General features: G+C 39.7%; 1 protein-coding gene and 1 long non-coding RNA gene across 4 annotated transcripts in view; one reads left to right on the top strand and one right to left on the bottom strand.

The window, feature by feature from the left end:
• LOC311617530 overlaps positions 1 to 18,223 on the top strand; it is a 537,075-nt gene extending 518,852 nt beyond the window's left edge. The window contains exon 2 of the long non-coding RNA XR_014794119.1: positions 16,775 to 18,223. This is a non-coding gene — a long non-coding RNA (uncharacterized lncRNA). The remainder of the gene's footprint in view (positions 1 to 16,774) is intronic.
• MME (membrane metalloendopeptidase) overlaps positions 17,834 to 25,151 on the bottom strand; it is a 94,632-nt gene continuing 87,314 nt past the window's right edge. For all 3 annotated transcript variants that reach the window (XM_084873855.1, XM_084873856.1, XM_084873857.1), the window contains exon 23: positions 17,834 to 19,087. In XM_084873855.1, the coding sequence (XP_084729981.1) occupies positions 18,988 to 19,087 (100 nt within the window). In that variant the 3' untranslated portion in view covers positions 17,834 to 18,987. The remainder of the gene's footprint in view (positions 19,088 to 25,151) is intronic.

The following is a 25,151-nucleotide window of genomic DNA, read 5'->3' as shown; positions in this document are numbered from 1 at the left end:
CTTCTGCCTTCTGAATTTCTATTTGATCTTTCTGAATAATTGGTGTTACATAATTTGCAGCTGTTCTCTTGTTGCCTTATGTATTACTAGAGGCCCGTTGCACGAAGATTCATGCAAAAATAGGCCTTTCCTTCCCCTTGCTGCCAGAATCGGTTTTCCTTCGGCACCCAGGACCAGATCTTTGCTCCGGCTGGACCCTTCAGTGTTCCTTCTGGCAGGAGTGCCACTCTTGTAGCTCCCTCCAGTTCCCCACTTCGCCTCCCTCTAATAGCAGGTGTCCTGCCCAGCCTAGCTGCTCCGTGCCTGCATATACAAATTAACCCACCATCTTTGTTGGATTAATTTGCATACACACTCCTTATTGGCTGGTGGGCATCATAGAAGTATGGTCAATTTGCATATTTCTCTTTTATTAGTGGAGATTAGTGTTTGCTGTATAGTGTTTGTCTTAACAAAGTCCCAAATCAGAGTGGCTTGAACAATAGCAATGTATTGTCTCACAGTTCAGGAGACTGGCTGTCCAAAACCAGGGTGTTAGCAAGGTTAGTTCCTTCGGAAGGTGTGCAGGAAACACTATTTCATGCCTCTCTCCTAGCTTTTGGTGCTTTGTTGCCAATGTTGGCATTCCTTGGCTTATAAATGCATCACCTTGATCTCTTCCTTTGTTTTTGTGTGTTTTGTGTGGCGTTCTCTGTGTGTGTATGTCTATTAGTGTCCAGATTTCCTCTTCTTATATAGACACCAGTCAAAATGGATTAGGACCCACCCTGATGAACTTATCTTAACTCCAATATCTGCAAAGATCTTATTTTCAAATAAGGTACTATTGCTTAGGACTTCAAAATCTTTTGGAGGAACACAATTCAACCCATAATAGTAGAATATCATTGTTGGTATAAGGCAAGTTGAATAAAAAATAGAATTTCTTTGAAGTGTTGAGCTGGGCCCTGAAGGGGCAGAGTATGAGGTCTGGCAGAGAGAGAGACAGATGCGCCACAAGCTGAGGGAATAGGGCTTTTCTGTGATTCCTTTGATTGTACTAGTATGTAACACCTGAGCCAAACACAGATGAAAATATTTTTTTAAATAGATAAATAGTAAAACAGAACAAAACAAAACAAAACAAAACAAAAAAAACACCAAAACTTTTTTGTTGTTTAAATGGCTGGATTTCAATCCCAGCTCTGCCACTTTTCTAGCTAAGTTAATCTGTATAAGCAAATCAGCTCTTCGAACCTCTTTTCCTTTTTTTCTGTAAACAGAAGATCTAACAGTGTGAGGCCTAAATGAGACACTGTATGTAAAGTGCCCAGAATGGTACCTGTAATTCAGCAGAGCTCAAAAATAGAGCTTTCCTTCCCTTCTCTTCCATTCCCTTTTCTATTATCCTTCCCTCTTTCCTTTAACTCTTAAATTGCCCATTCTAGTGACTTCAAATAAGTGAAAGTTTTATACCATGTAATTAAGGTAAGTGATTGAAAGCTGAGGATGCGTGTGTAGTGAAAAAATTGAAGAAATTCTGAACTATCCTGTCTCCCATTCTGAGTGCTGGGTTAAAGCATTAGGATTAGGTACTTAGTCTGCTTTCCTCTGACCTGGTAAATGGTCATGTAAACACATAAGCATCCAGTGACTCTGATAGGAGCTCTTTATTGAATGAGGCAGCGGGGTCTTGAGAGAATATAAGATAAGTTGTTACTCTTAAAATGCTTGTGAGTCATTTGCTGGTATTCATTAAGCTCCTACTGTGTGCCAGGCATTGTGATGGATGCGGGGTGTCTGTCTGCCTTTGACAAGCTTTCCTTTTCCTACCATGAAAGCCTGTGCTTCTATGCATGAGTGGTGTCTGCACAGGCACAGTCCTGCATGTGAGGGTTGGGTGAAGCCATAGGGAGGGTACTGAGGAAAAAAATGCCATTAGAATGATGGGCAAGCCTGGCCAGTGTAGCTCAGTGGTTGAATGTCAACCCATGAACCAGGAGGTCATGGTTTGATTCCTGGTCAGGGCACATGCCCAGTAGGCACATGCAAGAGGCAGTTGATCAAAAATTCTCTCTCATCATTGATGTTTGCATTTCTCTCTCTCTTCCTCTCTGAAACCAATAAAAAATATATTTTTAAAAAAAGAAGAATTGTGGGCAAGAAAGGCAAAACTCCAAGGACTCTCTTCACTTATATCTTAGAACTGGTCTGCCCCTTAACCAGGAGTTATTGTGACAAGGTAAGGGTAAATGTTTTTACTGTGGCTGTGTTGTTAAGAATCCACTTCAAAACAAAGTACACTGAAATGTTTCTAGCAACTTTGCACAGAGTCATGAGGGCAGCCATATTGTCTACTAGACACAAGAAACAATGACCTTTTCAAGAAATTAGGAGCTAATTTTGACTCCAGGCTCTGTGGGCCTAATAGGATGATAAGTGAAAAAAGTCCCTCTAAGGCTTTGTTCTCAGTAACATACCATTCCCCCAATTTAGTCATGCTGAGACTTTGCAAGCGTTTCTGTGAAACAGAATGTTGGAGCTGAAACAAACTTTAAATGTTGTCTAGTCCAAGTCCCTCAGTTTAGAAAAGAAATCAAAGCACAAAGAGGTTCAATAATTTCCCCACTGTCACAGCCTCCTTCATGACAAGTTTCCTTACTTCCAGTCCTGTTCTCTTTTCTTTTGGAGTTTTTAATAAGAAAAAGCAACAAGATCATTTTAATATTCTAATTGTCAATTTCTGTATATATACTTACAGATAGAACATAAATTTTCTGCTATCTTTTCTCTACTTCGATTGAAATCAATTTATAGGTTGCTGTTGAGATCCTCTGTGGTTTAATCTTGGATTATTTGAAATAGAATTCATTGCTTTGGGAAACTTGAATTCTTTTCTTCTTTTTCTGTAAATAGTCATTTTGACATGGTTTTTACTATAAAGTTCAGCCATTTGACTTCAATTTTTATTAACTACCAGGTGTTCGGCAGCTGCTCTGCTCATTTTGGGTTCATCCTCGTTTTCGAGTTCCTCCTTTATTAGTCTGGGCTGCTTTATATAAGCTCTCTTAATGGGTTGGCCTAATTTCAAATTACAAAATAGGTCTGTAATTAGTTAGATACTTGCCAAAGCCAGTCAATTTCAGTATGAACCAAGGTTTTAAAATAGATTTTCCTAAGTTTTACTCCTGGCCTTACATGACAGCTTTATTTGCAATCTTGAATTTTTTTTTTTAATAGATGCATCTCATAACCATCAGGCTGGGAAGGCCAAGTAAATTTAAGTTTTTTCTTCATGGCACATATGCCAAAGGCACTCAAAGAAAGAGATTATTATGTGAGTTTCATATTTCTTAATAAGGCTGGTATCTTGCAGGCATTAATTACGTAAAGGTCCAAATTTATCAGTGTTAAGAAAGAAGTCCTCTCTACCTTCCCTCTCTAGATCCCAGTGATAAATAAGAACATTAGCCATCAGGCCAACCTGTGGTGATGGACATTTTGGAAGTCTTTGTCGCCACAAATGTCTTATTTTGGCTGTTGCATGGCATATTGGTGTGCCTGTTAGGAATTTATTGGGTTGACAAAGGCTTCATCAGCTCACATGATCTGCACTGACCCCCAGATGACTTACACAGGAAGAGCTGGAATCTTCAGAAGTGAGCGGTGTGAGTGGGTAGACCTGGCTGTATGCCTGGCTGGGCTGGGCTGTGTCTGCATTTACAGGGTCAGAGATCCCTAAGCAGAATGTCCTTTTGAAGGAGTTCTGTTCTTGTCATGAACATCTCAGGACTGTCTCCAGCTGGATTGCCCTTCTGGGGAATAGGGAAAACACACAAATTAGCTAATAGTTTTCTCTGAGGAGCTCATGGAGGTCAATGGGAAATGTCGATTGTGCATGCTGTCTAACTTTTTGCAGGAAGAACTCAACCCACTGAATTCTTTAGAGATCCATATAATAACCCATGTAATTTTTTAGGTGTCTACTTCCCACATTTTCTCATACCTTGACTGCTGTAAATGTTCCCACATAAAATTAAATTCTGTTCCAAATCTCTAGATCCTTTTAAATACACCAAAGGTGTCCCCACAATCACATGGGAAAGCATGTAACAGCCATCAAGGCTGCCAACCCAACGTGGCTTAAACAGCTCCGGGTCTCCTTGGGAGGCTACCCTTTCTGCCAAATCATATTCCAGCTCCTGTGACTTCGCAAATGCATACAGTGACTTGTGCACTGACCATTTCGTAAGAATAGTGTGTTTCAATATATGTCCCACTTTGGAGAAGCTCTGCATGGTGGATCCCACTGAGCCACAGCAAAATCCATTTTGTGAGGATCTAGAGAAGAATTCTTTGGAGGATCATCCAGCTTTTAGTGTTTTGCCTGCTTATTTTCTCACAGATAAGAAAACAGAGCACAGAGAGGGTGAGTCTCCCAAATCCACACACACAGGTAGGGATGAAACCAGACTATGAGCACAAGTCTTCTGTTTCCTGGCCCAGCCCTTTTTTTTTTTTTTTTTTTTTTTTTTTTTTTTTTTTTTAAGGTGGTTCAACCTTGCCCATAGCAGTTATGGGTATAACTTGGAAACGTCAGATAAATTCTGGCTCAGAACTAAGCTAGAATGCAATTTATAATTTTAGCAAGAATTTCAAATGAAATAATGTGAAGATAAATTTTGATCTCTCAACTCCCATAAAATTAGGACCAGGGTTGTAGAAATGTGGCAGGCAGTTAGAGAGGCATGAGCGGAGCAAGGACGATGGGCCAGGTACATCCTAGATGCATAGCAAAGGGCAATTGTAGGGCAGTACTCGCCTCCAAGGTGATCTCCCCCTCCCCCCTAGAATATTGCTGGTCATTTGGTTTGGACCCCCTGACCTTTCCTCCCTAGAGATAACATCTAGGCCTCAGGTGTATTTCAGCTTCAAGTCCAGAAAAGCAGCAAAATCAGACAAGCAACACCACGCTAAGGCTGACCCAAGGACCAGCTGCATTGGTGCCTTTCATCTCAGTGAAGACCCTGACCCTGAAAGGACACACCTGGAAAGCTGCTGAATATTCTATTAAGATCTTCCCCTGGGACCTCCCCTAAAACTCAACCCTTAAAACCCTTAGGACAGGGGATCCAGAGCACTCTCCCTCCCAGGAGCACAGTGGAACCTTTCTCTTCTCCTCCCCCTCCCCATCTCCCCAGGTGTGTCACCTTTACCTTCACCCCTGCTAAGGTCCAAGGGCTCTTCCTTAGCTCTATAACTTGTTTCCTAAGCCCATTTATTCTACAAATTACGTCTTCCACCTCTGTGATTTTACAAATAAATGCTCTCATAGTTTTGAGTCTTGACTCTGAATTCTTTCCTAGCCAGAACTCAAGTACCAAGATTGCTGAACCCAGGACCAGTCTGACCCCATGGGTCTTACTTACCCCTGGTGCTGTTTCCTCTGCCCACCAACAGAATGGAGGTTATTTCTGAATCCTTTCTATCTGGCATATGTTGCAGTCTACACTTTAGAGAATATTTTACAGAATTGCAGGGGATCAGGAAGGACTTTAAGGGGTCAACAGACCATAACCAATATGTTTGGGGATTTTGCTTTCCAGAGCAGTCAAAATGGCTGCTGTGGAAGAGACTGTAAATAACTTATGAATATTCATGAGCTCCCCATAATTCCGTCTTACATCTTAGTAGCTGTTGAAATGTGAGTGAAAATATTGGCTCTTATGTCTAGGCCTGCATAAAAATGTATCTCTGTGTCTTCCCCAGGCCCTTTCTCTATATCCCTGCCATTCATGGGGTGAAAGCAAAGAATTTCAAGATGGTGAGTAAAATGTTAGAAGGAGCCAGGTAGCAGTCATGGGTTAGAGAAGAGCCCCATGGGAAACCTGCCCAGCTGCATTGGATGTCAAGTGAAGGTGAACAAAATTTGTATCCTACTCTCCAGTTTGGGAGTGGTTGTTATAGCAGCTAGACTGATGACCCAGACATCACTGCCTTTTACATTTTATTTATTTTTTCATTTTACTATGATGGCCTAAGCCAGTGGTTGGCAAACTCATTAGTCAACAGAGCTAAATATCAACAGTACAATGATTGAAATTTCTTTTGAGAGCTGAAAACCACCTTCTGCCATGGGCTACAAAGTTTCAGTCGCACTGTATGTGCATGTCTGCATGTGGTATTTTGTAGAAGAGCCACACTCAAGGGGCCAAAGAGCTGCATGTGGCTCTCGAGTCACAGTTTGCCGACCACTGGCCTAGAACATCAAACATTTTCTTTATTTTAACATAATTCTTTGTTGTCATATGAAATCTTGTATCGAGTTGATTTCCAGATTGTCATGAAATTTGTAAAGTGTAGCATTTAAGATTTAAGCCCACAGTTTTTCTTCTCAACAGGTCCACATTGACTACACAGTTCCTGAATTTGTATCATACAGTTTCTCTGGTTAGTCATATACAAATTTTAAACCTTTGTTTTGTCTAATGGCTTTATAATGACTCATTGTATTTGTTAACACAGAGACTAAACTGCTGTAACAAAGAAACCCCTCTCTTCTCAATAAAACACTCAGGCTCAAATAAGATAAGACTTTTTTTCTTTCTCATTTAACAATCCAGAATAGGCCCAGAGTAACCTTGTCCAGGGACCCAGATTCTATCTATCATGTTATTTTCCCATCAGCACATTTGTATGTTCCAGTCTGCACCATGGAGTGCAAACAATCTCCTTCCTAAGTAATATAACCCAGAAGTTGTACACTGTGCTTCTGTTCACATTCTATTTGCTGGAACATAAGCACATGTCTATCCCTCTCTAACTGAGTGGCTATGTGCTCAGCCAAAGCTCAGGAATCCTATATAATAAAAGACTAATATGCAAATTGATTGAACAGTGGAACAACCGGTTGCTGTGACACTCACTGACCATCAGGGGGCAAACACTTAATGCAGGAGCTACCTTTGGTGTCAGTGTGCTCCTACAGTAGGAGCACTGTTCAGTCAGAAGCCAAGATCATGGCTGGTGAGTGTAGTGGCAGTGGTGGGAACCTCTCCTGCCTCCGTAGCAGTGCTAGGGGCCCCTTGGAGGATGTCCCCTCCCCTGAGGGGTCCTGGACTGCTAGAGGGTGCAGGCCAGGCTGAGAGACCTCCTCCCCACCCCCAGTGCACAAATGTCATGCACCAGGCCTCTAGTCTGTTATAAAAAGGAAGAGGAGAATGGACATTGGAACATAGCAATTTCTACTTCACTAACTACATTGGGACCTTGAGCCACATTTCTGTATCAGAGGGAATAGTTTGTCATAGTTTGTTCTATTCTATAGTAAATATCCTTGCAAATGAGATCCATTGACACACCCTGAAATAGAAAATTGATACCTTTATTACCACTTAGCAATAATATCTTTCCCATTGTTAAGGAACTAAGGCATGGGAAATGCACTTTCCTGTGATTCCTTCTTAATGTGCCCTTATGAACCGCCACCATATTTACCCTAGGATTTAGGAAGTCTTGGAGGCAAGAGACTAGCCAAAATATTTTCTTCTGACCCATCAGAATGGGTTCCAGCTGTAAACACACAGCACATCCATACAGGTGCCTCCCAGCTGAGTGCAGCGCTGTCTAGGGCTGGGCATGTGCAACAGGAGTCTGTTCCTTAGAGTGAAGTGAGGAGCCTCATAGAAAATGGTGTGTCTTAAGGGAAGTGAGAGTTGTGATTCTACCATTCAAAGTGTTGCCATGAGCTTATATTTGAGTCTTAGATCAATGGGTTTGCAATAACAAAGCAAATGAAAACTATATATCACACTTGCATACACATATGTATATATGTGTATATGATATTATATATTTTATGCTATATAGCATAATATATACTACTAGAAGCCTGGTGCACAAATTTGTGCACAGATGGGGTCCTCAGCTTGGTCAATGATCTGGGCCAATTGGGGCCATCTCACCCAGTCCCCATCAGGCCAATCGGGGCCACTGGTGATCTGTGCACATCATAGCTACTGGCCAATTGTCTGGTCATAATGGTTGCTTAAGCTTTAATATCAATATATATATTATATATAGCACATATTATATGTAGTGTATATTATGTATATATTTCTTCCCTCCCCTCAATACAAATAAAAATCTTTTCTTTGTATTGAGATGTGAGAACACAAAATGTCAATGACATGGTAGTTGATGCAATGGAAAAATTCTATGCTAAAATCGTTGGCAGTAACAAGAGACAGAACCCTCAAATCAGATGACAATGCCCTCAGTGCCTGACACCAGCACTCAGAGCTGTGTTACTGGAGACAGTTTGGTATGGCTGGTTATCCCTTTGGTGGGGATTAGCAGCTATAGCCCCTTTTATTATATAGGATTATGTAATGAAATTAGCCTTTTATTATATAAGATTATGTAATATAATTAGCCTTTTATTATATAGGATTATGTAATGAATAGTTATATATATGGCTTGTATTCTATAACTGCTATAATGCTGCATTAGGAATTGGCATTAGTAGAAGTGTGAACACTGAAGCTAGAGAGGAGGAAATTCTTCAGTGGTAAAGACTAATGGACTTGGTTCCACTTACATGGAGCAGGTATGTGGCCTCCACAGGACCCTGAAGAAATATTTGGGAGAGAGTCGAGAGGATAGGGAGTTTGTTCCTGCATGATGCATTGGAGGTAAGCCAGAGTGAGGCTGTTCATTCATTTTGTTCTCTACAGAACTCAATAAGTGTTGAATAAGTCCTGGGTAATGTGAATGTGGAAAGGTTTTGTACATTTAAAAAATCAGGGAATATTCTTGTTGCTATCAAGGACAGCACACACTTGCCAGTATGACTATCTCTTTATTTTTAATGTTTGACCATTGGGGCAATAAGCCTTTTTGTATGGCAGACTCCTGAGGCTGCATACAGAAGTTCCTGAGACATAGCAATTAATTATTCATTAGCTTGTCTAAAGTAAAAATAATACCTTTAAATAACCTTTCAGAAAAATGCATTGTGCCACCTGATGTAAAATCTCAAGACAGCTTATGATTAGCATCTCCATGGTTGTGGGTTTCTATTTTCTCAAAGCTCTGCCTAAGCAATTTATATTTTAGCAATTATAATGGATAAAGTCACAAATATTTTCCTGACATATTTGTGCTTATACCCGGAAGGTCCTGTTAGTGGTTAATTAGTTTGCATGCTGAGATGAAAGGTGGGCCATGGGCAAGGCTTGTTAAGTGTCAAATAGCTGACATCCATAAGGTGGATTATGTTTATTTTATAAAGGCCACTGTTTCCATCTCTGTGTGAGTGAATCAATTATGACTACTCGAATTTGTTTAGAATAATGACAATGGATATCTAGTTATCCCAAATTGATGTAGTATCCATGTACTTCATTATTTAAGAACAGGTAAGAGAAGTAACTATTTTGACCAAATTGTATTGTTATACTAGTGGCCCGGTGCATGAAGATTTGTGCATGGGTGGGGGAATAGGGGTAGAAGGGGCCCCTCAACCTAACCTGCACCCTCTCCAATCTGGAAGCCTTCAGGGAAGCCCTCTCCAATCCAAGAGTTTCTGTCTGTCTCTGCAATCATATGAGCGAATTGTCTGAGACCCCAACCCAGTTTGGTTTGGCTCTCACAAAATAATAGAGGTCTTTTTTTTAGTAACTTGCTCCATACTCACTTTACTCTAGTGTCTAGGAGATCCCGCAATGCATCTGCCACCAGAACTATGATTCCCAGAATTCCTGGTGCTCCCTGAGCTCTTGGTTTCCGCTTCTGGTCCAGAGGCTGTACAAACCAAGAGGACTGTGAACTCCAGCTGCCCCCAGGCCAGGCTGACAGGACTGGACACTCATGGTGTCTCCAAAAGCCCAGCTGGTACAGATGCATGCATGCACTGGCCACAGGTTCGAAGAAGGAAAGCTCCGGGGGATGCCAGCCACATTGCCCCAGCTATGTGGAGGGTGAGTGAGCGTTCCACCCCACCCCCGGCCACTCAGCACCTGTGCATGTGCATGCTGAGTGTAGGCCCATCATCTTTGACAGGTAGTTTGCATACTCACTCCTGATTGGCTGTGGGCATTGCAGAAGTGTAGTCAATTTACATATTTGTCTATTATTAGTATAGCTATTTTTCCATTAGATGATAATATCTAAGCTTAGTATAATTTTCAAAAGTGTAAATAAATATGAAATATTAGAGGCCCAGTGCATGAAATTCATGCACTCAGTGGGTTCCTCAGCCTGGCCTGTGCCCTCTCGCAGTCCAGGAGCCCTTGAGGCATGTCCAACTGATGGATTTGGAGATATCCAACTGACACAGTGATTGGGCCTAAGCCAACAGTTGGACATCCTTAGCACTGCCAGGAAGGCAGGAGAGGCTCCTGCTACATTCGCCAACTATGAGCCCTGCTTCTGCCTGAGCAGTGCTCCCCCTGTGGGGAGCACACTGACCACCATGGGGCAGCTCCTGTGTTGAGCATCTGCCCCCTGGAGGTCAGTGTGCATCATCATAGTGACCAGTCATTCCGCCATTCAGTCGATTTGCAGATTAGCCTTTTATTATATAGGATTATGTAATGAATAGTTACATATATGGCTTGAATTCTATAACTGCTATAATAAATTACCATGAACTTAGCGGCTTAGAACACATTTATTATTATATTTTAAGCATATTTTTATTTATTTCAGAGAGAAAGGGAGAAGAAGAGAGATATAGAAACATCAATGATGAAAGAGAATCATTGATCGTCTGCCTCCTGCATACCCCACACTGGGAACCAAACCTGCAACCTGGGCATGTGCCCTGACTGGGAATCAAACTGTGAGCTCCTAGTTCACAGGTCAATGCTCAACCACTGAGGCAAAACATATTTATTATTTGAGAGTTCTGCAGGGCAGAAACCTGACAGGAGTCTCCTGAGGCAATGGGTAGGGTTGTGTTACTCCTGGAGGCTCTAGGATAGAATCTGTTCCTGTCCTTTGCAGCTCCCAGAGGCTGTCTACACTCCTGTGAGCCACAGCTGGCCAAATGCTCATTTCACATCACTCTGGCCTCTCAACCTCTCTCTTCACAGTTAAGAACCCCGATGACTACACTGGGCCACCCTGGATAACCCAGGGTAATCGCTCTCTGAAGGCCAGCTGATTAGCAACCTTAATTCCATTTGCAACCTTTAATTCCCCTTAGAAATGTGCCCTAATTTCTACAGGTTCTGGAAGTTAGGATGTGGACATATTTTTTTTTTCCTTGGGGGTGGCAGGGGGTGGGGTGGGGTAATTATTCTATCTAGGTGACAAAAGTATGTCTACATTTTTATACTTTGCTACTGAGCAAGCTAAGTTTCAAAGGAGTTAGATAGCTTTTCTAAAGTCTCTAGGCCAATGATATTTTTGTGAGCCAAGTAATGATACTTGCATAAACTATTTCCCCAAAAAACTATCATCTCTCTCAGAACCTAAATTTTGTTCTGTGTTTTACCTTTTGCTCTTTTGATTTTTTAAGAAATCCTCTGCTATTTAATAGGTGGCATGTTTTGTTACCTTTTCTGTTTCATGAGGATCTAGTGAGAAAAATGAATTAAAAAGGATCAAGTGACTCACCTACAGCAACATAAAATACAATATGGTAAATAAACAAAAAAAGAAAATTCTAGCCGTTTAGCCAAAACTACTTATGCTTTTAAAGACTCACTGGCTTAATTAGTGTCAAGAAAAAGTCAGAGGTAATAATCAAAGTATTAAAAGTCAATGCAGTTGAAAATATAATTTTTTGGCAGATGATACTGCATCCTTCCCAGAAAGGTATATGTGATTAAGACCATTTCAAAGAGGAGGAAATTGAGGCTTAGAGGAGCCAAATGTTGCATGTAGCCAAGTTTTGACCTTGAGTGTCCCTGAGTCTAGCTGGCGCTCTCTGCATTCAAATTTTTCCATGATGCCATGCCCTAGTTTCTCTGCACGAAGGTATCTTTTGCAATCTCCAAGGAATTTGGTTTGCAAAACACTCCATCTGCCTATCTTCTGATTTTGAGGAGACCTTGATCCTAACTCTGATTTTAATCCTGAGAAACGAAAATGAGAGAACTAGTTATTTGCTCTGCGCAGTGATTTTGCAATAGGACCGGACTAAGAGTAGAATTCTAAATTCCCAGGAATAAGACAAATACTATCCTCATCATTCAACTTCTAGCAAATGTGAGCCATGCACAGGACTTGGGCCAAAGTAGAATGATAAAGGGTACACTTTGAGAATAGCACAGAATATTTAAATACATAAGGAATACCTTTTTCTTGGTACAAGATATGTTCAAGAGCCAACTGTGGGTAACAGTGAGCAATCTCAGGGTGTATACTTTCTTTGCTATTTTTCCAGAACTAGTATTGCTACATAGAATAGTTGTGTAATTTTGAAAACGAGATGCACTTAGCCAAAATATGTCCTTGTCTCCTTCTCCAATTGTCAAAATCCCATCCGTACTCTCAAATGCAAGGTAAATGTTAGTTCCTCCAGAATGTCTTTGGCATGCTAGGACATAAAATTTCCCTGACTTCTCAATGTTTATTTTTTCCTTTTATCTCTTGGCTTAACACACATTCTACTACATTTATTTGTGTGTGTTTTTAATGTCTGCACTATATGAAAAGGTCAGCAATTTTCATTTTCTAGTAACCTTCTAATAGACCCTTTAACATGATATAGTACATCACACATAAAAGGTGATCAGTGTTTCATCAGTGAACATGTGAATGGATGTATTAGACAAGAATAATGCCAATCCCAAGAATATTACTTTATCTTGTTTTTCTTTTCAGCTGTTTTTATTTTTGCTTCTCATATAGTACCTTGAACATAGATGTTTGCTGATATAATTGTTTAAAATACTTAATGATCTTTTTAAAATATGAAAGGTTTATGTAAAGTAATAAAAGTAATTGAAAATATTTTTCCATTGTTCTTTAAAGATATATATTTGGGAGTGATTACCTACAAATGAGTTTATCTAAAATACACTTTAGGTAGAGAACTTTGATGGTAAGTTTATGTAGATTTTGGTCTTCAACATTCGTTGGTTTGGCCCCTAGCCTTGTCACTTACTGTGTGAATTTGGACAAATCTGTGAAGGGAAAATTCACCACTTGTAAAATCAGGGGTACTAACATTAGCTCACAGATTAGTTCTAGTAAATGGAAAGTCTATACAAATACCTATATTATATGCCTCACTCAACAAAAATAAGGATGATTTCTTTTCCTTTCCACTCTCTTTTGCTAATACAAGATACTTAGCCAAAATATGTTTTAATTTTCTTAAGAATTAAATCTAACCAAAATGCATAATATCTTCATTTTGCTCACACAATGTTAAAGTTGACACATAAAATTTTAATATGCACAATGCAATCCACAATGAGATATTTTGTAAAGTGCTCAAGAAATATCTAGTATCATGGGTGTTTCTTCTGTTTCTTCTCCTCTTCCTTCTAGGAATGGTGTTTTTCTTCTTTTGGAAAACTCCCCTTCTCTGACTCTATAGAATTCAAGGCTCATAATTTCTACAACCTTCCCTCTTCCTTATGCCCTACCCACATGGGTAGGCATGTTTCCTAAATAGGCCAATCAGGTTTCACTGGATTTAACAGCCTGCAGTTACAGCTATCCTTCCCCTGGGGAGAAAGCAGAACATCTTTGAGCTTGGGTGTGGTTGACCATCATTTTTTAAAAATTTATATTTTTATTGATTTCAGAGAGGAAGGGATGAGAAATAGAAATATCAATAATGAGAGGATCATCAATCATCTGCCTCCTGCTCACCCCCCACTGGAGATGGAACCCACAACCCTGGCATGTGGCCCTGACTGGGAATGGAACCATGACCTTCTGGTTCATAGGTCGACACCCAATCACTGAGCTACACTGGACAGGCCTTCTTGGCTTTCTTTTGGAGAAAACCAATCTGCAACAGTCATGTCAACACATGGAAGGAAGGCCAGATTACGCAGATATGCCCATGTTTGGTAGTGTTGACTCAACAAAATCCCTAGTTCTGACTAAAGAAGAAAATGTTTGATTTTCACATTTGCAACCAAAGTCAGATATTGTATAAGCGCATCTATTGATAACCAGTGAGTCACCTGAGATTAGCTGTCTCCTTCTGCCTCCTTCCTGTTCAACCTCTAAATTTTAGCACCTGATACCCAGGTAAATCATCATGGTGCCTACCAGGTGGAACATTCAGACCTTAAGAATTAAATCTAACCAAAATATTTTTTCCATTGTTCTTTAAAGATATATCAATATATTTGGGAGTGATTACCTACAAATGTGTTTATCTAAAATACTCTTTAGGTAGAGAGCTTTGATGGTAAGTTTATGTAGATTTTGATCAGGTATAATTTACTGGCTCTTGTTTCACATTTAAGTTGTGTCCTTAACCTTAGTCAGGCTTTGGCAGATGCTAGGATTTTGTAGGGAGGGAGACCAGGTGGGAGATTGTGGGTAGATCAGTGAACCCTTCAGCAGTTGAAAATACACACACACACACACACACACACACACACACACACATACACCTCTAGAGTACAATGTTTGTTCTCACAGAACCACTTCAGGCATGATCAGCATAAGGTCCACCAAATCCCCCTGCTTGTGTTAAGAGTGTGTTTCAAAGCCACTTCATAAAACAGAGCTGGCCTTTTAGGGGGCGGGGGAGGGAGAGCAGCTGACCAAACTCCATTGGCTGGATTCCTTAAGATGCCAAACGGAACAGCTTCTTAAATAAATGAACACATCTTAAACTCAACGGAATTATGTTTCAATTTTTTGGTCAATTTCCCCCTCATTCCCCTCCCTTCCATCTTTTCTCCCTTACTACCGCCTCTCCTCCAAACAACATTTTTTAGATGACTTTTTAAATGTAATGTTTCAGCCCTAGCTGGTTTGGCTCAATATATAGTGTGCAGACTGAAGGGTTCTGGGTTCAGTTCCGGCCAAGGGCACAAGTGGGCTTACTCCCCAGTAGGAGGTGTGCAGGAGACAGCAGATCAATGATTCTTTTTCATCATTGATGTTGATGTTTCTCTCTCTCTCTTCCTCTCTGAAATCAATGAAAAAAAAAAAAAATATATATATATATATATATATATATATATATATATATGATGTTTCACCTTACAGAAATATTTAAAATTCAGAGGAAAAAAGGAACTAAGGATCACCTATATCGCACCACTGAGATATTCCCTATTAATTTTTGGTATATATTGTTCCAACTTTTTCTATGCAGCAATATTTTAACATATTTGAAATTCTAATGAATATCCAACAAGGCATTCTTTCCATATTTTCTTTGTACAAATGTAAATGTCTGCTATTTAGTTTTTCTCCCCCTCTCTTCCATATTATAGACAAAACTGCAATAAACATTTTATCATTACATATTTGATGCTGTATTTCAGGGGACAGGGCATGGATAGTGTGTGTGTGTTGAGAGATTTTCACCAAGGCAATGCTAATCTAGATATTTGTCCCCACTTTCATCTTCCTGGATATGGAGGAAACTTTTAAGGCACATTATAATTTGAGATGATTAGATCAGAGATGACACCAAGTTTGTTTCAAGAGGTAGAATCAGATGTTAACATGAATGATACCTGAAAAAAAATTGTTGGTTTCTGGGTAGAAAGAACATCCAGAAATGTAAAAATGAGTCATAATGGCTAGACCTCTACTCTTTCTACACTGCGCAAGCCGAGAGTCCATCATGTCCTGCAGAGCCAATGTCCTGGTGAGCCAAAGCTCATTTCTCTGCCAGTCTTCCCTTGCACAACCTGATGGTCTGTTTTGCCAAAGAACAAATAGAAGCACAGTAGTTTGGCTACGAAGTTGAAAATAACAGTAGTGTTTCTCACTATTTTAGAGGACTTTGCAGATGTTGAAATTAAGACACTGTTAAAGATAGATTAGAATACAATAAAGATGTGCCACTTTGACACTAGCCATGGATGATTCCTCTCTTTAGCTGATCAACCAAAAGTCAAGTACCTCAGTCCAGGGACTGTGCACAAAGACACTTCTGTTTTCTGCGTTAGTTACCTGATTAGGTCCGTGACTCCCTACAGCATTTGGCAACCTTTTCATTGAACCTTTGGAAAGGAATCAGGAAAAGAAAACTATGGTATCTTTGGAAGAATGGATTGGTCAAAACAAGAAAATATTGATAAAAAGCTCCCTTTGGCCTTAAGTTTCAAGACATACTGACTGTGGAAGTTGACACAGGGGTGTGGAAGGGTGTGGGGTCAGGAAGGCCAGACAGGGCTGACTAGGCAATGTTCCTTTTTAATTTTGTATTCTTGAGATTGGAACCTGGTAGAACTGTCTGCTTTTCCAGGGTGGAGTCTTATTTCTAAATTATCTTCTACTTGGGGAACATCTATGACAACAGGAATGATTATGGCTTTTGGGAAAACTATAAGAACAGCACAGACCCTAACTCCATATTTGGACTATAATGTGGTCTCTTTGGATTCAGGCACTTACGAAGGAGTTTTAAAATTATCTTACCCAGTGGTGGTTCTAACCTGGGGGACAGATTACACATAAGGCAGCGTCACATGCATTCTCCTTCTCTTGCTGAGAACTACTGAGAGAATAATTGAATCCTTTTTATTTTTATTTTCCCCCAGGTAGGAAAAGCAAAGGCCCAAGAAAACAAATCTAATGCCCATGGTCACCTTGTCATTAGTGTCTTGTTCTAGCCCTTGTGAATAAGACTAGAACAAGAAAGAAATCTTCTCCCAAGATAGCATTCTTTCCCCCTTATACCTGGCATCCACATAGGCACTGCAGCATGGAGGCAGACTCCCTACCATTGGTTCTCCTGGGAGCTCTCCATCCTAGTCACTGACATAAGTCCCAACTGAGTGTCTCAGCTTTGAGACTCTCTCTGCCCAGGAGTCAGCCATGATGAAATTGGATTTATGTGTGAGATTACAGATGGGCCTTATCTGATGAACTCCAGAGGATGGGGAGAGGCTGAGAGAGACCATCAGTCCCCATACAACTCAACAACAGTGCCACGTACAAGAACTGATGTCCTTGTGTGAGGGATGGGAAAGTATATGTCTTCTGACTCTGCCTGTACTTTAACCTCAGAAAACCTGGTAGTTCTAGAGAAAGGAGAGCGAAGCACTGGAGAGGGTTGTTGTTTTTTCCCCCCCAGACAATTTCACTCAAATCCCTCCATATAGACAGAAGGCATGTTGTAAAGAGTTAGCAGTGGAGAATCTTATTTGTACTAGTTACTCTTCATTTTTCATTCTTCAGCTGATCTAACAGGATAGAAATTAAATGACTCAAAGATAGTTGTTCTCTTCAGAGCTGGGTACTCCTATTGCTCTGACTACTAATATAATTTAAAAATGTTTTCAGTTTAAAAAGTTCATTGAGCTGCACACTAATGCTTTGTGAAATGTTTGTATGTAAGTTATATTTCAATAACACTTTTCAAGAAGCAGGAAAAACCAATAAGCAGGAAAAACACAAAACTGTTTCATGTTTTGTTAGGAAAAATAAAGACTTTGGGAAGTGTACCTGCTTTGTAAAATGTTAATCAAGTAATAGAAAAGAAGTAAAGTCAAGAACAGGATAGGAAAAGAATGTAACAGCCTCAAAAAAGATTGAGCTCCTATCAGAGACTAAACAGTCCCCTCCCAGAAGTCTATGCAAGTTAGAAATGTAGAAGCAGGTCTAATGGAGACAGAGGTGCGGACGCCCCTCTAGTCAAAAATGCACTTTCCAGAGCTATGTGGTGGCCGCAACAACCACAGTGAGCAGTGGATTCACAATCTCAATTTATTATCAAAATATTTCCATCAGGTAACAAATCTGAAAGGATAAGGAGATGTGGAGCTACATAGATGCGGGTTTGCCCTTTCATTCCAGCCACCGAAGGGACAGGTTGAATTTGGAAAATCCTGCTTGTAAACCACAAGTTTTGTATATCGTTAGACAACTGTCCAATGGCAATGTTTAAGCCAAAGTGTGTACTTAAAGCTTTTCATCAATATGATTGATAAGTTTAAAAAGTCTCAAATGTTCATCTGTACATCGCTTTACAGATCTTGGTTCATAACTATTTATCTTGGTCTGAAACTTCAACAGTCAATGATTACATATAATAACAATTACTTAGTCATAAATGTAGTCAACAATTAAATATAAAAAGTATTTATACATTGCTACAAATTTCTTAAAAAGACCAAGTTTTGAGAGAGAGAGAGAGAGAGAGAGAGAGAGAGAGAGAGAGAGAGAGAGAGAACAAGAAATTGCTTAGAAAATTTCAAGAAACCTCAAGAATATCATTATCAGTCAAAACAGGTACAACAAAACACAGTTTTAGACACTTCATTTTAGCCCTAAGTACTTAAAATAAAATGATCTCAGAATGCATAACTGATGACTAGAAAGTTAGTTTGAAACTACGTAAGTCCCAAGGCCCCAATATGCATAAGAATTCTTTGGAAGAGATTTGAAGGAGCATAAATGTTGCAAATATAAATACAAATAAGTACTTTGACAATGTGTTTTTCACTCCCAGGTCACTGATGTGTGTTAGGTGTCAATCGTATTCTTCAACTTTTTCTCTTCTTCCTTGGATTAGAAATCCTTCTTTAATAATGGTTAACACTCTTCAAGAGACAACATCACACTGGCAGATCACATGAGAAACAGAAGTGAATGGTAATACTATTTTTAGAGATTAAGCATTATTTACAGTGAGAAGTGATTGATTTCATAGACAACAGATTCCCCCGTCCCTCCACCCTTTTCCAGAATAAACTAACTTCATTTTTATTAGGATGTTCTCATCTCTGTTAGGTATCCATGTGTAATAGCAGTGAGCTCTATAGCCCAGTCTCTTGGATAGAGTTGCCCATTTCTGTGCTATTGAGGAGTCTAGCCGAGGGCTACACTGCTTCTTTTGAAGATCACCACACCCGGCATTTCTTTTCTGGATTCATGTATGAATTCTTGAGGCAATGGAAGGCTTCTGCAAACTCAGGGGAGTTCTGCAAAGTCCCAATGATCCTGTGAAACAAATGGAAGTCACAATCAGCATTTGACACTCATGACCATACCACATGGGAGGGCTATAGCATTTTTCTATTAAGCCAAGTGAGTTAATTTAGAATTTAGTTAACAAAGAAACTGGTAGAATGAGTCCGTTCTTCTCACTAACAGAATTTTTAAATGGAGAGGTATCAAGGTATAGGAGTTAAGGATAAGGAAACAGATGTTGAAGACAGATGGTATGGTTTGAATCCTGGTTATGAGTTATTTATTTAGCCTCTCTGTGCCTCAGTTTCCTTTTCTGTAAAATGCATATAATAGTACTTGGATCTTAAGGTTCTCATGGGGAATTAATTTATAAACATTCTATACACATTTGTAACATAAATGCCTAATTCATATTTGGAATTGTAGTTAATATAAGGAGAGTTTGATCAAAGAATAAAATCATGACTTTTCATGATAGTACCTTGAAAGGGCTCACATGGTAACTTAAATATAATAGACTTTCAACAGATATTAGTTGATTTGATTTCATAGGGAAGGCAACACTTATTATCTATTATTCCAAAAGAACTCCATAAATATCAGAAACTGGATCCAGCCTGAATAACTGGAAAGGGCTGGCCAAATGCCAAACTCTTCTTATCTTTGATCCTGATAGGAAAAACAACACAGTCCACCCTTATCATCAGCACCAAGAAGCGACTGAGGGGAGAGACAGGTCAGTACAATGATGCAGGGGTGATGTTTTCCCATCAACCCAGAAACCGCTCCTTCCCTTCTCTGCCCACAGAGATCATGGCCACACCCACCTTGGGTTGGAAGGAGAGCAGATTGGAGTCATGGGAAGACTAGCAGCAAATGACCTGAGAGGACCTTCTAATCTACTGAGATCTCCACACACAGATGTATTAACGTATACCGATGAGCATGTCTGCCCCCTCTAACCCACACTCCACTCAGCACACAGAGTGATCTTTAAAATACAGATCAAATTTCAGAATTCCCTTACTTAGAACCTTCCAGGGGTTGAAGGAAATTCAACCTCCTCACAATGGTCTCCAACATCCTGATGGCTCCAGCCTACCATCCCTGCCTCCTCCTGGTACATTTCCCTTCCTGTTCTTCATGGAGCCGGCACTGACCTACTGTCCATTCCTTACAATGGCCAAGCTCCTTCCCTCTCCAGGACTTGCTGCTCCTGCAGAGCCCACCTCCTGGAAAGTTCCTCCCCAGTGACTATCCGGCTAACTCCTTCTCGGCCTTCCTGCCTCTGCTAACCACACCTCCTCCGAGGCTTTCTTCAAATACTGTCCCTTCTGGATCCCCCTCCCTGTGCTAGCCCTATCACAGAGCTTATCACAATTTACAGTCATTTGTTCTTTACTTCTTGTCATACCCACTACACTGTAATCTCTGTGAGGGCAAAAGATCATGCCAGCCTTGCTCCTGTTGCACCCCAAAGCCTGGCACACTGCATGGATATGGCAGGACTCAATACGCACTGGATGAATGAGTCTGTCACCTGATCATGGCAGTTACATGTGGGAGTAATAGGGCATTATGAAGAAAAACACTGCTTAGCATTTTTGTTGTCTGGTCGCTATTATAGACCAACTGGGATGGAAAGAAAGCATTTCCCTGTCACCATTCTAGGAAAGAAAGACCCATATCGCATTTCTCAAAGTCTGACTTCCTAATGTGTCACTCATGACCCCATCAATTATCTCTCAACACTAGCCTTCGGGGAGGATGTAAACTTCAGGGAGGAATCCTCCTGGTATGGGGTCCAGAGAGGATGGAAACTGGAGCTGGGGAACTGACATCTATTAGTTCACTTGAGAAAGAGAAGGTTGGCCCACTGCCGCGAGCCTGAGGAGGGGCCAGTAATGGTGAGGTGTGGTGAATGACAGGGTATGACTCCACTCTGAGCAGGGCCCTGATAGGATGGTGTATGGCTGTTGGGTGACTTGAACATCCATAGTGGTGGCTCTTGTGACCCTTGTCCATGACCATTGGAAAGCGACAGAGCCCCCTGATTTCAGATGGAGCCCCTTGACTGAAAGAGTGTCAGCTGTGAGCACAGCAGGGTGGAGGCTTTTCCCGACTTTCTCGGCTCACGTGATGCCTTTGGATTCCTGTATAGTCCCAGAAAGGAGTACACTGAAAACTACTGAAATTAAATGTCTCACCTCCTGGCGTACAGTGGGAGCTCAGAGCTTGAATTAGTTTGATATAAAAGTAACAATAGTAAAAGTGTGTCATTCCTTACACCTGAAAGTTCAGAGCAAATTCACTTGGTACATGGTCAAAAATGATTGGATATGAAGGAATGAAAGGATTTAGACATCAGGGATTTATAGAGTTCCTTGGTCTACATTCTAGGCTCATGGAGAGAGCTTTGATTTCTTTACTGCAGGGGTGGGGAACCTTTTTTGTGCCAAGGGCCATTTGGATACTGGTAACATCATTTGCGGGCCATATAAAATTATCAACTTAAAAATTAGCCTGCTCTATTTGGCCAAATATTTAATTAACTCATCCCTGATGCCTTGGCAGGGCCAGACCAAAAGATTTTGTGAGCTGTATTCGTCTCGAGGTCCAGATATTTCCTAACCTGGATTTTAATCCCATCCCCTTCCCACTTTAGGAAGCCCTATCCCTGGCTGGGGAACAGTCATCACAGTTGCTGACTGCCCCACAAGCTTCTGGGTGAACTGACAGAAGCACCTGAGAGTCACTGACTGGAAGAGCAGCTCTTTTTTTATCTTTATCAAATATTTTTTCCAGCCCCGGCTGCTTTGGCTAAGTGGTTAAAGTGTTGGCCCATGGACTGAAGGGTCATAGATTCCCCAGTCAAGAGCGCGTACTTTGGTTGTAGGTTCAATCCCCAGCCTTGGTCGGGGTTCAAGTAGGAGGCAACCAAGCAATATGTCTCTCTCACATCTATATTTCTCTCCCTCTCTCTTTTCCCCCCTCCCTTCCACTCTCTCTAAAAAAAATCAATGGGAAAAAATATTCATTCTTTGGGTGAGGTTCAATATAAAATAAAATTAAAAATAAGTATTATTTTCAAAGGATTGTGTCTTAGATATAATCATATGGGACAACTACTTGAGACCAAACCTATGACATCTTCTACATTTCCCTTAAAAGCATTAAGGGAATTAAAAAGGAAAGAGCCACACTGCAAAACAGGAAGGTGTTCACAGCACATCACTAGCAACAACAGTTAACCCACTGCATGCTCAGCTCTCAGCCTCCATTCCATCTCCTCTTTCCAGCCAAAGGCTGCACTTACATAATTTGATTCTGGATAATTAGGTCAACAACATACCTCAGTTTCATTTACTTTCCTGCGATTCTAGTTACCGCTTGGTTGTTTATAACATCAAATCTTTGAGTGGTTGACATAAGTACTTTATTTCAAAAAGTGGATACATTATTAATAAAAAATGAATCCCATGTCTGAGCATGTGATCACATCAAATTAATATTACATGACTACTTACATAATTTAATGCTATAAGAAAACTATGTACTTTTTGTTTATAATAACAGAACATAATAAAGGCTTTTGTTATTTCTCAAGTGATTTACTTGAAATGTTTACTTTATTACATAAACTATTTTATTATTCTGCTGCTGTTTATTCTCTTGGCAAATAATCACATATTAAAAACATCTACAGATGGGAGGATGGGGAGAGGGGGAATTGGAAGATGGTGGTCAAAAGCTATAAGCAATTATAGATGTTAGCTGATTCTATTGTAATCATTTCATAGCATATGTAAAGCAAGCAATCATGCTGTATGCCTAATAAAACTGGAAAGCATAAAAACAAAAATAACATCTAAGATATATGGAGTTGAACATCACCTGACCAAGAATGGACTTTGTATCTTATAACTTATCTGACTACTCGTGTCTACAATTAACTGAATTTTTAAATTAGTGAATTAGCTTTTTGCAATTAATGGGTTCACTGAGAATTTTTTTATTACTTCTTTTAAATGAATGACTTGGCTACAAGATTAACTAGCTTCATTGAAGAATAAACTATCCAATCTTTGCCATTAACTAATGTTCATAATTCTTTTAAAGTAGGGTCACATTGATCAGCATGTGTTCCACTATAAATTGATAAAGAAATAGAGATTCTGAGGTGAGGGCTGAAGATTTAATCATTACTAATTCAACAAGGCTCAATGAAATCCACAATGACATTTACAAAATATCAGAAACCAATGCTATTATTTAAGATAGATAGAGAAAACGTGAGATTTCAAAGAGGGTTTAGTTTAAGAATGCTAAATCATAGAATCATAAGGAACAAAATAGCCATGGTACTTGAAAATCCTATATAATAAAAGCCTAATATGCTAAGTGTCTGGTCATGTGGTCTTTCATTCAATAAATCAAAGCCTAATATACTAATGATATGCTAAGATGACTCAACTGCTTGCTATGACATGCACTGACCACCAGGGGAGAGATAGTCAACTGGTCTACCAGTCACTATGACATGCACTGACCACCAGGGAGCATATGCTCCGACCAGTGTAAGTTAGCTTGCTGCTGGGGTTTGGCCAATTGGGACTGAGTGAGACCAACTGGACACACCCTGGAGCCCTCCTGCAGTTCTTCCCCAGTTGACCAACCTCCCACGTCCCTCCTCAGTCCCCCATATACACTGGTGGGGTTCCTTGGTCTGGCTTGTGCCCTCTCACAATCTGGGACCCCTTAGAGGATGTTGGAGAGCCAGTTTCAGCCAGATCCTGCAGGCCAGGCCGAGGGATCCCACTGGTGCACCAATATGTGCACTGGGCCTCTAGTGGCTGCATAAAGCACTAGAAAGTATATTCTTTCAAAAGAATTAATAAAAAAAATTGTGGAAAATATTTCTTGTTTTATTAGTTGGTTTTGTTCTCTGAAGCTTTTGTGGGTTTGTTTTTTTTTTGTTTTTTTTCTGATTAGAAAAATAATACCAAGCAATCTAAGTATCTAAATTAGTACCATTACTATTTAGGTAGAATACAATACACACAGGCATCATTTGGTCTATTTTGACTTGCTTTGAAAATATTACCATATCTTCTATATTGTGTAGGAATATTCCATCTAAATAACTTTATAAACCCATTTACAGCTTATGTAGTAAATATTATCATAACAACCATTCCCTGAAGTGTCTGAAAGAAGTAATTAAATTGCAAATTCTAGAATATCAAGGGGAAATGTTTTTGTTTTAAATACAAATAGTTTAGAAGCTCATTTAAAAGTACATAAGACTTTAGTTAGAAAGAATAGAATACGTTTAGCTTAGATCTAACAAATGATTTTACAGATTCAGCTCTACATCAAGTATAATTCACCATTTGTTTTTTTATACTGTGACTGTGTAAACATAAAGAATACAAAACTTCATATATTTCAAACATTTCCACATAAACCACTGTACACAATCCTTCAATAGCAACTCCATGTCTCTTAGTTTTTAAGGTTCTTTAAAACTATGTTTTACTTTGTACAGCCAGGAAGCAGCCAGTTTCCAAAACTAAATGTAACCTCAACCTTTTGCCAAGGAAATCCCTTTACCTCCAGAGAAAATAACTTCCTTGACAAAAGGTTGGCATTCCTTTTACCCTTTAAAAAACAACAACACATACTTCTCTTATTATGAATGAAAAATAGTCACAGAGACATCTTTTGGGTCAGAAAAAAGAAAATGAAAAGTCGCAAATAATTTTATATTGTACTAAATACATATTTTTACAAATACAAAACTCTACAGCTAATTATATTAAAACTATTTTCAGTTTATAATTGGAAGAAAAGTTACATATTTACCTACATGTCACTTAATCAGCAATCAGTGATTAACAATGTTGAGCTATCCAGACATAAGAAATGAACAACAGAAAGTACTTGACTGTCAGGAAATGTGGGATGTTGCAAAGTCCATATGCTTTATTCATAGGAATTCTTATTCTGCTCATACCTTTCTTATTTATAACCAATCCTAGTACCAGTTTTCAAACACAAATATGAAGTAGGCACTTCAGAAACATTAACATTA

This window comes from Pipistrellus hanaki, assembly GCF_964339955.1.
Source record: "Pipistrellus hanaki genome assembly, chromosome: 2".
In the NCBI taxonomy this organism is placed as follows: Eukaryota; Metazoa; Chordata; class Mammalia; order Chiroptera; family Vespertilionidae; genus Pipistrellus; species Pipistrellus hanaki.
Note: the sequence above shows the minus strand (reverse complement) of the source record. Positions and strands in the feature narration are given on the sequence as shown.